Raw genomic sequence first — 18,326 nt, forward strand, 5'->3', positions numbered from 1 at the left:
ACAAGTGATGCACTGTGAATTGAAGTGAGGCGGAACCAAAAATCAATCAGGTTACATATCGGGATATTATATTGTTCTCCGTCATCTTTTTACATTTGTTTCCAGCACTTTTATTTCCGTGCCTGATTTGTTATGGCCCTCTCTCTTGTCCCTCTGTAGCAGACATGTGGTGAGCAATACTTTTGGAACATCGATTCGCAATCGTGAGACTCACAATGGATATCGTATTGGCACCTACTGTAAGTCTCGTGATAATATTGTATCGTGAGGTTCCCGGCAATTCCTAGTTAATTGCATGAAGTCGGGTCAGGTCAGATTGAATAAAGTTAGGTTACGTAGGGGTCATATTGACCTCACCACTCTCATCACAAATTGATACCCGCAAGCAAAGATGACTGAACTCTGTGTAGCTAACTTGAACCAAGTCCAAGAACTTCAGTGAGGATATTCAATTTTGAGTGGAGCCATGACCCATTCACTGTGTGCTTACTAATGAGATGTGTGATCAATACTAGACTAACAAGCCTGCTACAACAGTACAACAGCCCCTGCTGCAATCCAAAGCGGAAAGTATGCCACAAATTGAGGTCTTCCTTTGATTCACTAACTCAATTTGGCTGTCTGACATGTTTCTCTTTTCTCTGTCCAAGTATTTCTCCCGTTGTCCTGCGCTTCAATTGAGCCAAACAGCGGCGCTGTACCTGGTTGTCCCAAATGGCACCCTATTCCCTAGTGCACTACTTGTTACCAGATCCCTATGGGCCCCAGTCAAAAGTATTGCACTATATAAAGAATTGGGTGTCACATGGGAAACAGACATCCTGTGTTTAAGAACTAGCTTCTTCACATAATCTGTCCTTCCATGTAATTGGCATAAGAAGTATTATTTTAGCCTGGTCCTGTCTGCTGAGACAGAAATAACCCGCTGACAGCCTGGTTGTATGAGCTGACTGAGGTCCCCTCTCCTCCCCAGACCAGCCAGGGTATGGCTGACCAGCCAGGGGATCCTGGACATGATGGATGTTGGCTGGCTGGTCAGTGTGAACTAAGGAGAAACTGTGAGGGAACCAATTGGACATCTAGTTCAGGACAGGAGAAGAGGAGGAGGAGGCTCTTTCTCTTATCTGTCACTGGGCCCAAGTTCTATCATACAGTACAGTAACCACTCTCATACTTACACATTACTTATTGTTACATTTCCTGCTAAGTAAGATTACAAGCCTCTTTGGCGGTGACCCACCACTAACATTGTTCCAACCTAGATCATATTCAGACAAGCTGTAAACAGGCTTTTATGTGTTGATGTGTTCACCTTCACAACAATATCAACATATGAATGTCATGATAGATTGTGGGCACAGGAGGCTGCTTAGTGGAGGATGGCTCATAATTATGACTGGAATGGAGTGAGTGGAGTGGTATTAAACACATGGAAACCACATGGAAACCATCTAACCATTACTATGAGCCCATCCTTCCCAATTAAGGTGCCGCCGGCCACCTGTGATTGTGGGGGCTGTGTAGTTGTTGCTTAGGGCCACAGTCAGAGTCTGTAGTTGTGCATTAAGAGAACCTGAAATGGTCTTTGCTATGTACTGTTATCCTCCACCGCCAGAGATAAAGATAGAGACGCAGAGAGACCAGTCTGGGAAACACGAGTCCGGAACACAACATGGCTGTAATAGCGTTGCGAGGCGAGGCGCGGCGGGGGGGGACCGTTGTGGGAGCGAGACCCATCCCTTAGCCCTGTGCTCCTTCGCTGCTCCACCATCAATAGGTCAAGTCAAGCAGACGGCCTCGTTACCGTGCCATCACCGATCTCTTGGCACATCATCCATCAACACCCAACCATCAACACCCAACCATCCCCATTCCCTGCTGCTCACCTGCACTCTTCCCTGTTCTCTCCCCCTATCTCTCTCCACCCCCCCCCCCCCCCACGAATGAGTCTGCGGCGGGTGGGACGATGAGTCTGGCAGTTTGAACGTCGGTGCAGTGATTTGCTATTGCTGCTCCCGTTTCCCGTGTGGACTCAACCGACCGTCCACAGACAGAGAGAAAGCTGATTAATATATGATGTGATGGATGGTTCACCTCTCGGGTTTGACACACCAGCCATTCCAACATGTGGCACCAGTCAGACAATTATGCGAAATAAAACAATTATTCAGCCTAACAATAATCCATACGTCTAACTGTATAGGGTGTTCCCAAACGGGACCAGACTCCCTATGCAGTGCATTACTGTTGAGCAGGGCCCGTCTCTTATCAAAAGTAGTGCACTATATAGGGAATAGGGTGCCCTTTGGGACTCACTGTGCACTGTTCTGTATATCTCTGAGATTCAAGACAATTGGTTGGCCTGCTACTGCAGCTGTGGCAGCCATGCTCACTGCGTGGTGTTTTCACAATGGGAATTCAGATTGTGGAAATAATGATGTTTCAATAATTCATGAGATATACCTCCTTTTAGATTGAGGTTGAAATATTATGAACCTCTTTTTTTTGTGTGTTTCCACTGGGGATTTCCTCTCTGTGCTTGTAATGTCATGTATAAAGCAGACAGGATTTAGACTTTTGCAGGCGTAGTTTCATCTGGTCTATGTAGATGTCTTTGAGTTGATTAGTGACACAGTATAGCAGACTGACTTGGTGTAGATGTTATGCTTGGGTCGGTATTCCACTGAAGTGACTGTATGTTTTTGTGACAGGGGAAAGGGGTTTACTGTGTGTAGTCTGTGTGTCCTCTGCTATCTACCGTGGCCATAAAAACGCATTCAACAGCTCAAATCCAGCCGTTAAAACTGTCAAACAAAGGCGGCTTGATTTATTCTGTTTATCCTGGTGCCTTGTGCTGTACTGAGCCTGGGACATGAAACAGAATGGAACAGTATGCGAGTGGCAGTGTTTGGGTGTCCTCTCCCACCTGCTTCTCCCTAGTCACACGTACTGATACTGCTGCCTTCTCTCTCTCTCTCTTTCCCCATTTCCCCTGTCCCCCGCGGTCACAAAGATCGAGGTGGTGGGTAGGTATGCTTTTATCCAGACCCCCCCCCTCCAGCACACTTGCTACTCAGTGTACTCACACACCCCACACTTCCCTGGTGACAGACCACCCTGTCTGACATCTCTTTGAATTCTACCTCTCCTCCATTCCTCCTCTTTCTTTGCACTGTGACGACCAATTTACCACCAGTATCACGTCCCACTTTCCAAACAAACACAATCATCACTGTTTTGTCATTTCTGATCCTCTGTTCACAAAGGAAACCTTTATTCCCTTGTCTTAGAAAATAAAGATGATTCATTCACACTCAAGAACAGTGCAAAAAGAAAAAAGGGTGTGGGACTTATATATATATATATATAACAATAGAGGCCTTATATTATTTTTGGCAGAATATTAGGTTTTTTCCTATATCCGATCTATGATGGGAAACGTTGCTTTTGCAGAGAACAAACAACCCCAAGTTATAACAGACTAATATTAGTCTTCTTTACAGTCTCAGCTTGGCATTATTAACATCAGTCAAGGCCATAATTCTCAATATAAAGGTAATGTCACGCAGACATATAGAACTGTAGGATGTGTGATAGGCAGTTATGTGTGTTTGTACATGAAAGGTCAATTTGTTTCTCTAGGAAACTTCAATTTCAGCCTTCTATTTATGGGGCGACATGAAAATACAGTATCATAGACTTTGATGGATTAATTGAGAGGCACCCTTACTCTTCCCCCCCCCTCTCTCTCTCCCCTCTTACTGCTGTCCCCCCCTCTCTCTCTCTCTCTCTCACCCTCTTACTGCTGCCCCCCTCTCTCTCCCCTCTTACTGCTGCCCCCAACCCTTTCTCTCCCTCCCTCCCTCCCTCCCTCCCTCCTTAAGGGGCTTTATTGGCATGTCAAACATACATTTACATTGCCAAAGCAAGTGAAATAGATAATAAACAATAGAAAATGAACAGTAAGCATTACACTCGCTCTCTCTCTCCCCCTCTCTTACTGCTGCCCCAAACCCTTCTCCCACTCTCTCTCCCTCTCTCTCTCTCTTGCATGACAGTCAGTCAGTAGAGGATTGCCCAGAGAGGAACACATCCCCATGAGACACAATGATGCGTGCCACAAATCCCCTAACACTTAGAGTCACATTGTCAGACTGAAAGACCTGCTCCTCAAATCCTTCACGCACACATTCATAAGAGCTATAGCAGCAGCACATGCATATTTACAGTGACTTCAGGAAGTATTCATACCCCTTGACGTATTCCACATTTTGTTGTGTTACAGACTGATTTAAAAAAGAAATCTCACCCATCTACACACAATACCCCATAATGACAAATTGTTTTTTAGAAATGTTTTCACATTTATTGAAAAAGAAGTACAGACAGAGTACAGCAATCTTCAAGTCTTTCCACAGATTTTCAATGGGATTCAAGTCTGGGCTTTGGCTGGGCCACTCAAGGACTTTCACATTATTGTTCTGAATCCATTCCAGAGTTGCTTTGGCTGTATGCTTGGGTGTCACTGTCCTGTTGGAACGTAAGTATTTGTCCCAGTCTAAGGTTGTTTGCACTCTGAAGCAGGTTCATTCATCAATGATTTGCCTCTATATGGCTCCATTCATTGTTCCCTGTATGCTTTCCAGGCTCCCAGTCCTTGCCGCTAAAAAGCAACCAATTTAGCATGTTGCTATCACCACCATGCTTCACGGTAGGGATGGTGTCCAGACGTAGTGCTTTGCATTTTGGCCAAAGGTTTCAATTTTAGTCTCATCAGACCACAGAATATTTGTGCCTTATGCTCTCAGAGTCTTTCAGGTGCCTTTTTGAAAATTCAAGGCCCAGATTGGTGAAGTTCTGTAGAGACTGTTGTCCTTCTGGAAGGTTCTTCCAGCTCAGCCAAGGAACTCTGTAGTTCTGTCAGAGTGGTCATTGGGTTCTTGGTTACCTCCCTGACCAAGGTCTTTCTTGACCGGTTGCTCAGTTTGGTCGGCCAGCTCTAGGCAGAGTCTCGGTAGTACCATATTTTGATAATTTTCCAATGATGGAGACCACGGTGTTCTTGGAAACTTTAAACACTCTATAAATTGGTTCATACCCTTCCCCAGATATATGGTTCATCACAATTCTATCTCGAGATCTACGGACAGTTCCTTGGACTTCATGGTATAGCTTCTACTCTGACAACTGTGGGACCTAATATAGACAGGCGTGTTTCTTTCTAAATCCTGTCCGAACAATTGAATGGGCCACAGGTGGATCCATATCAAGTTGTAGTGACATCTCAAGGATGACCAATGGCAATTGGATGCACCTGAGCTCAACTTGGAGTGTCATAGCAAAGTGGTGTGAATACTTGTCTAAATGAGATATTTCCGTATTTAATTTGAAATATATTTGCTAACATTTCTAAAACCAAGTTTTGCTTCGTCATTTCAAGGTGTTGTCTGTAGATGGCAAAAGAACCACAACAATTTCATCCATTTTAAATTCAGGCTGTAACGCAACAACATGTGGAATAAGTGACGGGGTATGAATACTTTCTGAAGGCACTGTGTAAGCTTGCATGTGTCTTCAAAGCGGAAAACGCTCCTTAATCAGGATTGACATTCCATCTCATTAAAATGCAAGAGCGTTTCAGTCTGTTCAAAGGTTTATAGGCTAGGAATGTGAATCTGCTGGTTGCAGACATTAGACATCATTGCAGAAATATGTTGAGACTGACAGTGCAACTGCAGAGTATTTGCAGAACTGATAAAATAGGGTGGATGAAAATATGAGCAGTAGGCTATTTATTTGGACCGGGGCAGACAACAGACCCTGTCTCAATGGCAGCATAAACGACCATATGGACAGTCCTGGAGAGAACACTTTACCAACATAAATCTGGCAACCGTATCGAACTGCTGCTTAGCAGCTGCAGAAATGCCTGGAGGGGTGGCAGAGGCAATTGATGGCCGTCTGAGGATGAGGCTGCTGACTGCTTCCAGCACTGGGAAGTAGAGTAGTGACTTTGGGTTTGTTTTTTATGAAGGTGTTGGAATGCTAAAATATTGACCAACGACAATGCATTGTGTGCCGGAGCAGAAAACAGCTTGAGCGCCAGCGGGAAGAGGAAGAGGAGGAGGAGGAGGAGGAGGAGGAGGTTATTTCCAAACCCATCTTTCTCCAGTGATCATCCCCTGTGTGATGGCTTCATGATTTATAATCATGCTCAGTGGGGGCTCCGCTGAGGCCCTCTCGCTTGGCACTGCCCGGTGTTGGTGAGATGCACCGATTAGAAGCTCAGTGGAGGGAGGTTTAGAAACTGCTTTACAGCTCTGTAAAAGTTAGATATCAACGAGCAGGCGGGGGCAGCTTGAGGGCATACCATCAAACAGGAGAGATTGAAGTACAAAGCATGAAAGAGGCAAAGCCACAGAGACATTCAACAGTCCAAACGGCGGCCACTCGACTCTTGTGATTCAGCCTCATTTCCTCATTGACTTCCTAATTAATTCCCAATGCACACCGAGAAGGAGATAGCTAGGGGCCCAGTGTTTGCTGCAGAATAGACACATGGTCTATCCCAAATGAGATCGGTCTATACCAGCTCACCTGCTAATCCAAGCTGACATTCTTTCTCTCCACGCTTTACCATAAATTGACCAGAGGGGAAACACATTAAGAACGTGTGTGTGATGTTCAATGCGGACATCTTATGGGTCTACCATCTAAAAGGGAGGATATGGAATATTTATTTTACAGCATTTAGTATGATTTAACTTGCCGGTGTACTGTACAAATCTGGAGGACTGATGCAGTTTTGTAGACTGAAATTGTTTTGGACGGGCAAATTGTTCTTCTATATAGCAACAAAACCAGGAGTATCATAAGCTGCAACATAGTAAGAAGAAGGGAGGCATTTTATCACGGGGGGGGAATTAACTTCAAAGGGACTGAGAATGTCCATGTGAAATATAGGCATGAAGATAAATAATGCATGGTTAATGCCTCCACCAGAGTAATGTGCTGACAGAATTTGTCACACACTTTATGAATACATAAGTTGTGTGTTCGCCACCACGCGGTTAAGGTCACTGCACTCAGATGGTGTGGTTTCTGTTTGCCATTGCACCCAGCGAAACTATGTAACTTGCACACGCTTCACGGTAAATTCATTATGAGGCAGTTTGCCTTGAGAGGGAAAATAGGGGAGGCTTGATATTGCTCTTGGAAAATGTCATTTTCCTGTCTCTGACTGACTTGAAGGATGTGGTAGTGGAGAGGGGGTTAAGATCGAATGGAGGGCTGGAAGCTGTGCAGATAAGTCTCACTGCGCTCCTAAAAGCTTTTCCTGCTGTCAGTTTTGGGAGGATGCATCTTTAAAAGCTGTCATTCTGATGGAGAGGACAGCGGTCAGCAGCAGCTCCATCGGCAGGAGACTTAGACACACTATGTGTTTTTTTGGAGGGCAGCAGGTGACTCTATAGTAGGTGTTGCCACTAACAACACAGGACCCTTTTCAGACCCATCACAGAGTGGCCTTTCTTGGCTGGGCTTCTGTCAACGACTTACAGAACTGTGATCAAATTAGCTGAAATATGTTTTCATCTAAAATGTCAGAATGGTTCTTGGATAAGGTTGTCTCCTACGGGGACTGTATAGTTTTACATTGAGACTTGGTTGGATTGTGTTCTCTTGATTTACTCAGCTGGTTACTGTTTACTTCTATCTCTGAGACCCATCTGCTTTTAGGCTATCAGTACACTATCAGTTGTCTAATTATTGTACTCTGTAATTATGTAGTTAATTAGACCAATTGAACTATGTTCCATTAGCACTGAGTCCAAAGCGAAGAGAAACTATAATATCTGAACGTTGGTTGAAGAATAAATACGTACCTGCACAGTGTTTGATGCACACATTGTTTATTGAGTGCAACGTTGGGTTTTATACCCAAAACGAACACATTTAACTCTCTGGATGTGTATGCACTGTTTGAACTGAACAGCAAATTCAAATTTCTCATGTGACATCATTTAGCCTACAAAATCACGGCTGCATGTTTTCACTTGTGGAATTATGAAAAACTGATCCGGAAGATGTTGTAGTTAGTCAGGTTTTAAAGTGATGTAAAATAGGTGGATGAGCCGCATTCATACGAGTGAAAGGCTCCGTCGATCAAGAGAACCCCTCTAATGAATGCAAAATGCTACATACGCCTGGCCTTTGAGTGGAATACATTCAGATCTGCTGGCGTGCTGAGAATATGTTCATTTTCCTCTGTTTGGTGGAACTGTTTTCTGTCTCCAAAGAGAGACCTTTCAATGCTGCTTTATTTCTCACCTCTCATCCGTTTCAATCCCCCGCCTCCCCTCTGCTTGTATTATTGTGTGTGTGTGTGTGTGTGTGTGTGTGTGTGTGTGTGTGTGTGTGTGTGTGTGTGTGTGTGTGTGTGTGTGTGTGTGTGTGTGTGTGTGTGTGTGTGTGTGTGTGTGTGTGTGTGTGTGTGTGTGTGCCTGTGTCTGCACGTGCCTGTGTCTACATCTGCTCTGCATTCCGGTGTTCGGGTACATACACTTGTGTGTGTGTGAGGGTGCTGATGTGTGTGGGTGCTTCAGTGTGCGTGTGTGGACTAAGGCCTATGCAGGTCTGATACATTAGCCTTTTATGGTGGAATTATTACGAACTAATGTGACTGGATGGGGCCTGCTCTACTGCTGCTGCTCTAGTCCTCTAGAGAATCATTCAGCAGGATGTTCATTTTACACGGCACACTGTTTACTCCCTCTGCTACGTTTACCTGGAGTCAACATAGAGACCCCTAAATGCAAGTCAGGGAATCGATTAATTGAACAAATAATGCTTGCACATTAACTACTGTCTAACCTACAGTGCAAGAGCCAATGAGGGTTAAGAAAACTGTTTTAGAATCTGTTTTAGTAATCTATTGGCTCAAAATAAGCAATAGGTTACACCTGCACATTAACTATTGTTCCCATAAATGACACACCTAACTGTGTATCGTTCTCTGTATATTACCTTAGTGGAATCTAATCTACATCTACACACACACACCAGAAGTGTCCAAAACATCATCAGACCTTCACTGCATTAACGACGGCAGTAACAACGCGTGTGCTTACGTTATGTTAGTAAATAGCCATGTTTTGGCACTCTCGCAGCCACGCTGCAACACACACACTCCTCCTTTTTTCTTCTGTAAGACTATCTATAGCACGTCTGTCTATTAGATGTGAATTGGTGGTCATGTTCTGAGAACAGTCATCCCTGTATTAAGTGAGGGGACCGTCAGTATAATTTATCCAAGACCGGGAGAGAACTGGGAGAGGCGTCTCTCGACGGTGATTGTGTGATGACAAACCATTTAGATAAGACCTTCAGTCGATGTGGCGATGTCCTGGACATCCTATAAAACCTGGCTTTCCGCACCTCTTCAATCACAACAGAAAGGGGATTAGATGTTGGCCACTCTTAAGTGTCATTATCAAGCTCCGGGTGCTTTGTTGAGCACATGACAAACTAGAGCATAAAGTCATGCGGTACGTGAAGTATAGGAGACAGAAATGAGAAAGCGTAGCGAGGAAGGTTTTATGTTCAGGCCAGAGAAGCCAAGGCTGTTTAGACCTCCTTATACTTTAACTGCCCTCTTCTCCTGGTTGTTCTGTAGATGGTCTCCTTATCGTTGATATTTTATTATCGATCTTATCAGGATCATTTCATCTTCACCGCTGGTTTATTTGATTGGTTGAGATATATTTGACTTTTTACCTTTGCATAACAATAACATCTCTCTCCCTCCTCTCTCTCACTCCCTCTCTCTCTCCCACCGGCTCTCTTTCTCTCCCCCTCTCTCTATCCCCACTCTTTCTTTCCTTCTCTCTCTCTCTCTCTCTCTCCCTCTCGTTCTTTCTCTTGCAGCCTGAAGAATCAGATATGTGTCCAGTGAATCTTGAAGAACAAAACAAACCATTTGATTGATGTCAGACAAGCTGTGTTCAGCTTGCCCCAATTTTTCTGCCTCTGCCCTGCTTTCTCTCTCTACCACACACACACACACACACACACACACACACACACACACACACACACACACACACACACACACACACACACACACACACACACACACTGTATCTTTGTCTCTCTCCATTGCCCTGCTAGCATACAATAGGAGAGCAAGTTTTTTTTATGCTTCTGCTCCACAGCATCTGTCTCACCTGTCACCTGTCAACTTATTAAGGCTTCTGCAGAACTCTTGTCATTTTGGCCATGTGATAATCAACATTCCACAGATTCTGCATTTCACACCAACAGATTCTCAGTACTTTTAAAGACGATGGTCGACGAGAATAAATGTGGATCCAGCAAAGGGGCAGTCCCCTCAATGCATGAAGAAATGAACGACCTGCAACTTCATGCTAACTATGCTTTTGCTTTAGTTGTAAGTGGTTAGAGAGAGGAAGACTCTCAATGGCATTTTGGCTTGAGTAATAACGTGTTTTTTGTAATTTATTTACCTGAAATAGAATATGTATAAGAGAACTGATATATAAGTAGTGTATTGTTTTTTAAATCTTATTTATGAGTAATTTATTTTATTTTTAAAATGTATTTTGCCCTCAGACTGTTTTTTTTCTTTAGAATAATGTATAATAATATAATAATGTGTGGGTCTATGCTATATATTCCCATCTAATCTCACAGTAACATAATATCCCTGGTGGACAAGTTGGCAATAATAATGACAGTTTGTACAATGTCATTGAACATAATGGCATGGTGCACAAGTTGCTTTATATATAATACACTAAAAGGTTTTCATAATGTTTACAATTTGAATCTGAACTGATTTATCTGCAGCTCCAGTAGTCCTAAATAGGGGATCTACAGGTAACTGCCAAAATAAAGGAAACACAATAAGGTATATTGAAAGCAGGTGTATTGAAAGCAGATGCTTCCAAACAGATGTGGTTCATTGGTTAATTAAGCAATTAAAATCCCGTCATGCTTAGGGTCATAATATAAAATGCCTAGTTGCCAATTATTTTGGACTAATTAACCCAGGAACCACAGTGACTTTGAAAGAGGGGTCTCAAAGGAGCATAGGGGGTTTAAAGGTGTGTGTGTGTGCGTGTGTCAGTCACCAGATCTCAACCCAATTGAACACGTATGGGAGATGATGGAATTTCTGGTGGAGTTGTAGAATCTATGCCAAGGCACATTAAAGCTGTTCTGGCAGCTCGTGGTGGCCCAACACCCCATTAAAACACTAGGTTGGTGTTTCCTTTATTTTGGCAGTTACCTGTACGTTGTCAGTGTTCCAGGTATAAACATGTGTTCTCTGTTCCTCCATGCGGTTTGAGGTTCAAATGTGGTCTTCGTCTCAGGGAGGTCCCATTGATTACTATTGTCCAGATTTATGATTCAGATTCATGATTCAACAAAACTGTTCAAAAAATGTGTTCACTGAATTCATTCCAATAGAGCCTTTTAGAATGTGTTAGTATTACAGCCAATTACAGTCGATTTGAATCAAACCATATTATTCTGTAATGGTGTAAAACATTGCTGTTATGATGATGATGATGATGTCTTATTCAGAAATTGAGAGTATTTAAAAAGCAATCCAACTTTAATATACAACCTTATCTCAACCTTCTGTAGCAACTCTTTCATTCTAATAGTTATAAGAACATTAAAGCTATGTTATGACAGTGGTTGGTGTTGCCATACATTTTACTTAACCAGAGTTTGGTGGTTAAAGAGAACTACTAAGCAGGTGTTCTAGTTTGAATATCTATTTGTTCTTACTGTTGTAGATGAAGCAGTTTATTTGTCATTGGGGAAGCAGATGTATCTGTATACAGACATAAGAGTTACTTATTATCCTGCCAGTACAGTGCAGTCAGTGTCTGTCGACAGCAAAAACGTGTTTGATCAATAGCCTTGATAAATGTGTTAAAAGGGATTTTTGTGTGCTAATTTATAAATAACTGATCTGTTTGTTTTGAAATGAGCAATGTCTGGAATTGTTAAACCAATTGAAACCAACCCTTCTCCTACCTTTTTAATTTGTTTTAGAAGACTTCAGACATTTTGGATTTACTGCTTACACATTTAAAAAAAACACACCTAAGCATTTTCATGCGTCTTAGAGAGATGGAGTGAGAAATTCTAAAACATACGACAAATCTTCCTGAACTGAACACCAACTGAAGCTGGCTCAACTCAGAGCCATCCGCCTTGTGAGATGCCACAGGCAACAACAACAAAAATACAATAATGTATAAAGTGTTTTTAATATTACAAACAACTTAAGATGTGCATGAATGATTTACTAATTAATGAAACTATCCTTCTCAGATCCACTGAATTTCTTTGCTCAGACCAAGTCATAACGTTGCATTCTGCCCAACTTTGCATTGGATCTGGTGTCTCTCCCTCGATCTCCAGAGGAACTCCATGTCTCATACACCCCTACTCCCTTTGTGCTCTCTCTAGGTCATGTACTCTACGGTGTCTGAAAAACAATAAAAGACACTTGCAACTATACTATACCACCTGTCCAGTCGTGTTGCTTTGTTCTGTCTTATGTTTTCCTTCGAGCTGGCATTTTCATCCCCAAAGTCAACATGCCCAATTTCTCAATGGAAAGTAAATTGTTCCTTTGAGTCCTGGTCAAGACACAAAGATTTCCAGACTATTTCTGTTCTCCAAGTGTTCCCCTGCTGTCTTTCCATATACGGTACCAGACAAAAGTTTGGACACACCTAATCATTCAAGGGTTTTTCTACCTTGTAGAATAATAGTGAAGACGTCAAAACTTTGAAATAACACAAATGGAATCAAGTAGTAACCAAAAATGGGATAAACAAATCAAAATATATTTTAGAATCTTCAAAGTAGCCACCCTTGGCCTTGATGACAGCTTTGCAAACTCTTGGCATTCTCTCAACCAGCTTTACCTGGACTGCATTTCCAACAGTCTTGTAGGAGTTCCCACATATGCTGAGCACTTGTTGAGGTCAGGTGATTGTGGAGGCCAGGTAATCTGATAAAGCACTCCATCACTCTCCTTCTTGGTCAAATAGCCCTTACACAACATGGAGGTGTGTTGGGTCATTTTCCTGTTGAAAATAAATTATATTCCCACTAATCTCAAACCAGATGGGATGGCGTATCGCTGCAGAATGCTGTGATAGCCATGCTTGTTAAGTGTGCCTAGAATTCTAAATAAATCACGGACAGAGTCACCAGCAAAGCAGCCCCACACCATCACACCTCCTCCTCCATGCTTCACGATGGGAACTACACATGCAGAGATCATCCGTTAACCTACTCTGCGTCTCACAAAGACAAAGCGGATGGAACCAAAAATCTCTAATTTGGACTCATCAGACCAAAGGACGAATTTCCAACGGTCTAATTTCCATTGCATGTGTTTCTTGGCCCTAGCAAGTCTCTTCTCTTATTGGTGCAATCCAACAATGAAGGCCTGATTCATACAGTCTCCTATGAACAGTTGATGTTGAGATGTGTCTGTTATTTGAACTCTGTGAAGCATTTATTTGGGCTGCAATTTCTGAGGCTGGTAACTCTAATGAACTTATCCTATGCAGCAGAGGTAACTCTGGGTCTTCCTTTCCTGTGGCGGTCCTCATGAGAGACAGTTTCATCATATTGCTTGATTTTTGACCGAATTGACTGACCTCCATGTCTTAAAGTAATGATTTACTGTCATTTCTCTTTGCTTATTTGCGCTGTTCTTGCCATAATATGGACTTGGTCTTTTACCAAATAGGGCTTTCTTCTGTATACCACCCCTACCGTGTCACAACACAACTGATTGGCTCAAACTCATTAAGAACGAAAGGAATTCCACAAATTAACTTTTAATAAGGCACACTTGTTAATTGAAATGCATTCTAGGTGACTACTTCATGAAGCTGGTTGAGAGAATGCCAAGAGTGTGCAAAGCTGTCAGACCCCTTTTCTTGGCTTTGGTTGAAGGCCCCATGCTTCTTCCTGCTTGGTCAGGGTTGTTGGATTCTCAAATATGCCATTCTTGTGGCCTAACTTCGCAAAGTTAGGAAAGTCTCTACCCAATATTACATCATATGGCATCTTTGGGACCACGCCGACCTCATAATCCAGCAGACTGTCCTCTGTTTGTATGCTCACTAAGGCCGTGGGGTACAGACGGGTATCCCCATGAATGCATGTAACACTGATATCCTGTCTTGTATCCAGTTTATGATTCGGCACTAGGCCTGCAACGACCAGGGTTAGCATACTGCCGGAATCCAGTAGTGCTTCAACCTCTTTCCCTTCAATCTTCACCCTGCACATATGTTTGTTTCTTGATCTTTCAAGTACAGTGGTTACAACAGGACATGCATACCGTATATCATCTTCATTTTCACCGAGGTTACATTGCATTGGCTCTTCTTTAATAGGGCAATAGGCTGCAATATGTCCTGGTTGATTACAATTGTAACAGATAATAGGGGTTCGGGGGGAGACCCCCTCGACACCCAGTCCCGGTTTCCGTTTTTTCCCTTAGTGTCTTGGCCTGAATCTGATTCTTTCCTCATGGCCACACGCTGCTCTCTTCCCCCTCTATATATGTTGGGACAGCCTTACCCTGTCCGCTGGTTCGCCCATGCCTGGGGAACGGGAATCTTTCCTCCTGTGCATGCTCAGCTGTTCTTGCCGTACAATACCGTTCAACCAGGCCCACGAGATGGTCGGCGGAAAATACCTCGTTCTGGCCAACCCATCGTCTCACTTCTTGGGGTAGACCTCGCTGAAACTGGTTGAGTACGATGGTCTCGACAATCTCGGCGGATGACCGGGTCTCTGGTCGCAACCATTTCCGTGCCAGGTGAATCAAGTCGAACATCTGTGTTCGTGGGGGTTGTCCCGGTCGGTAGGACCACTGGTGGAAGCGGTGTGCCCTCACGGTATCTGTCACTCCCAGTCTAGTCAGGATCTCCCCTTTAGTTTATCGTAATCCTGTGCTTCTTTCAACTCCAGGTCGAAATACGCTTTTGAGCGTCCCCTGCCAGGTATGGTGCCAGAAGCCCTGCCCATTCTTCTTTCGGCCACTTCTCCCTCTCTGCCGTCCTTTCGAAGGTGGTAAGATATGCTTCCACATCATCCTGCGCTGTCATTTTTTGAAGAAAATGATTGGCCCTCCTCTGGGTATTTGCAGCTGGTAATTGAGCCCCAATTTGGTCCGCTAGCCCCTTTAGGCCTTCTCTTAACTCCCGGGTGTTTCTCTCTTGCTCTTCTATGAGCAGCTGGTTGGTGCGATGCTGGATCTGTAACGTGTCCTGATACATTCGCATTGCATCCTGATGAACTATTTGTTGAGCTCTAGTTGCCTCTTGTTGGGCTGCCGCCGCTTGTAACAGGGCCTGTATGGCTCCCTCCATACTCATTTTCCTGAAAAACTGTCCTAACCAAACAAAGCCAAAACAAAAAAAAACCTGACTCCCCTTGGAGTGCTAACTGAACATTTATTTATTTTTTCCTTCTAGCTAACCAGTGGTATGTTAGTCCATGCCTGCATTCTCCACCACGTGTGGCAAACCTCTTCAAGGTTAGGAGCGTTTGTCACAAACTAAGTGGTAAACTGTCACCAAATCACCCAAGAATGAGAGTTCTTTCGAACAGGACAGTACCTGTGTGTTTGTTTCTCCGTCCTGGTCCACCCAGGCCTTAGGCGAGGTCAAGGATAGCAGGGTTCGGTACACGAATCGGGTTCTCGGTAGGTCCAGGTCCAAACGCCAACAGGTAAGTCCAAACAATCCAGCTCATACACGGTAAATCCAGCCAATCTCTATAGTCTCTTTCTCTATTGTTCATAGCTCCTTCCAGCCCTCTCTCTTCCTCTTCCTGGTTTCTCTTGACCCTTTATCTGTGAGTCGGCTCCACCTTCTGAGGGTTCCCCTTGCTTCTGGGACTTGTAGTTTTGGCGGTCGGCCATTTTGTGATCTGTAGTTCTGACAGGGGTGGCCATTTTAGTGATCGGGCAGAGCCCGTTTACTAGCTCTGCTCTCACATATCTGCCACTTATCACTCGACCCCCTTCTTTGCCACAATATATTTGGATTGTTTAACACTCTTTTAGTTCCACACATTCCAGATGATTCCACATGTGTTATTTCATAGTTTTGATGTCTTCACTATTATTCTACAATGTAGAAAATAGTAAAAAATAAAATAAAGAACAACGCTTGAAAGAGTATGTGTGTCCAAACTTTTGACTGGTACTGTATGTTTGGGAGAATTAACAGTGGGCAATAAGAATTACTACCGATCACATGTTTTTCACAGAGTAAGATACTTCTATATAGCGGTGGTTGCATTCTACAAGGGAAATGTAATATTTTCGCCAAGTAACCAAAAATATAACAGTATTTATACAATGACATGAGTAACACTTGTTTCCCATCACCTGTAGAATCTCTAGAATCTCAATTGCCTCTGCTGAAATATCAGATGCCAAGCAACCTGGCTGTGTATATTTGACATTATATTTGTAATACCACAGATATATTTATCTGCTGTATGGTTTGCATAGAAACCTTTACACAACCATTGTGCAACGTCTCCACAATGGTTGTGTAAAATAAAACTGTATCACAACCATTCTTCCAAATGCTACCATCTAGAGCTGAGCAGAGACTTCTGTATGTCTGACTGAGTGAGCAGTTCAGATAAGCCATTTCTCTATCTTCCGTTCCCCTCGATTGAAGTCAATCAGCTACAGCAGTGTTTTCCGACCCTGTTCCTCGTGTACCCCCAACAGTACACATTTTAATTGTAGCCCTGGACAAACACACCTCATTCAACTCATTGGAGGGCTTGATGATTAGTTGACAATTTGAATCAGGTGTGCTTGTCCAGGGTTACAATCTCTGTACTGTTGGGGGTCCTCGAGGACCAGGGTCGGGAATCACTGCACTACAGTGCCTTCAGAAAGTATTTATACGCCTTGACTTATACCACAAAATGTATGAAATATTGTTTTTCCCTCACCCACCTACACACAATACCCCATAATGACAAAGGGAAAACATGTTTTTAGAAATGTTTGTCAATGTATTAAAAATGAAATACAAAGATATTGGATTTACACAAGTATTCACACCCCTTAGTCAATACTTTGTAGAAGAGCCTTTGGCAGCGATTACAGCTGTGAGTCTTCGTGGGTACATCTCTAAGAGCTTTCCACACCTGGATTGTGCAACCTTTGCCCATTATTCTTTTCACGTTCCTTCAAGCTCTGTCAAATTGGTTGTTGATCATTTCTAGACAACCAATTTCAGGTCTTGCCCTAGATGTTCATGTACTGGAGATTTAAGTCAAAACTGTTACTCAGCCCTTCAGGAACATTCACTGTTTTCTTGGTAAACAACTCCAGTGGCGATTTGGCCTTGTGTTTTAGTTTTTTTGTCCTGCTGAAAAGTGAATTCATCTTCCATTGTCTGGTGGAAAGCAGACTGGAACTAGGAACAGACTAAGATTAGCTCCATTCCGTTTTAAAAAACCTGATTACAAGCATACACATAACATGATGCACCCACCACTATGCTTGAAAATATGTAGAGTGGTACTCAGTAATGTGTTATATTGGATTTGCCCCAAACATAACAATTTGTATTCAGGGAAAAAAAGTGTATTGCTTTGCCACATTTTTTGCAATATTACTTTAGTGCCTTGTTGCAAACAGGATGCATGTTTTTGTATATTTGTATTCAGTACAGGCTTCCTTCTTTTCATTCTGTCATTTAGGTTAGTATTCTGGAGTAACTACAATGTTGTTTATCCATCCTCAGTTTTGTCCTTTCACAGACAATACCGTTCTGTAACTGTTTAATAAAGTCACCATTGGCCTCATAGTGAAATCCCTGAGCGGTTTCCTTCCTTTCTGGCAACTGAGTTAGGAAGGACTTCTCTATCTTTGTAGTGACTGGGTGTATTTATACACCAGTGTAATGGATAACCTCACCATGCTCAAAGGTATATTCAATGTCAACTTTTTTTTACCCATGTACCAATAGGTGCCCTCTTTGTGGTTGAATTTGTGTTTGAAATTCAACTGAGGGACCTTACAGATACAGTAATTGTATATGTAGGATATATAGATGAGGTAGCCTGTCACAATAATTTTTTATCCTAATGTTGTAGCTGAACTATTGTATAGCTTTGACCAATTCCCCCTAGGTTGTAAAGCTATGGTTAATAAGAATTAGGCAAAGATTCAGATTCTGCAAAAATATCTTTATTCAGAGAGCTCTGCCCCCCAAAAG

General features: G+C 42.9%; 1 protein-coding gene across 1 annotated transcript in view; it reads left to right on the forward strand.

Annotated features, from left to right (window-relative positions):
- Positions 1-12,554, forward strand: part of zmat4a (zinc finger, matrin-type 4a) — a 165,815-nt gene extending 153,261 nt beyond the window's left edge. The window contains exon 7 of the mRNA XM_046346910.1: positions 9,925-12,554. Coding sequence (XP_046202866.1) covers positions 9,925-9,952 — 28 coding nt within the window. The 3' untranslated portion in view covers positions 9,953-12,554. The remainder of the gene's footprint in view (positions 1-9,924) is intronic.
- The last annotated feature ends 5,772 nt before the right edge of the window (positions 12,555-18,326 follow it).

The sequence above is a fragment of the Oncorhynchus gorbuscha genome, linkage group LG04 (genome assembly GCF_021184085.1).
Source record: "Oncorhynchus gorbuscha isolate QuinsamMale2020 ecotype Even-year linkage group LG04, OgorEven_v1.0, whole genome shotgun sequence".
Lineage (NCBI taxonomy): Eukaryota > Metazoa > Chordata > Actinopteri > Salmoniformes > Salmonidae > Oncorhynchus > Oncorhynchus gorbuscha.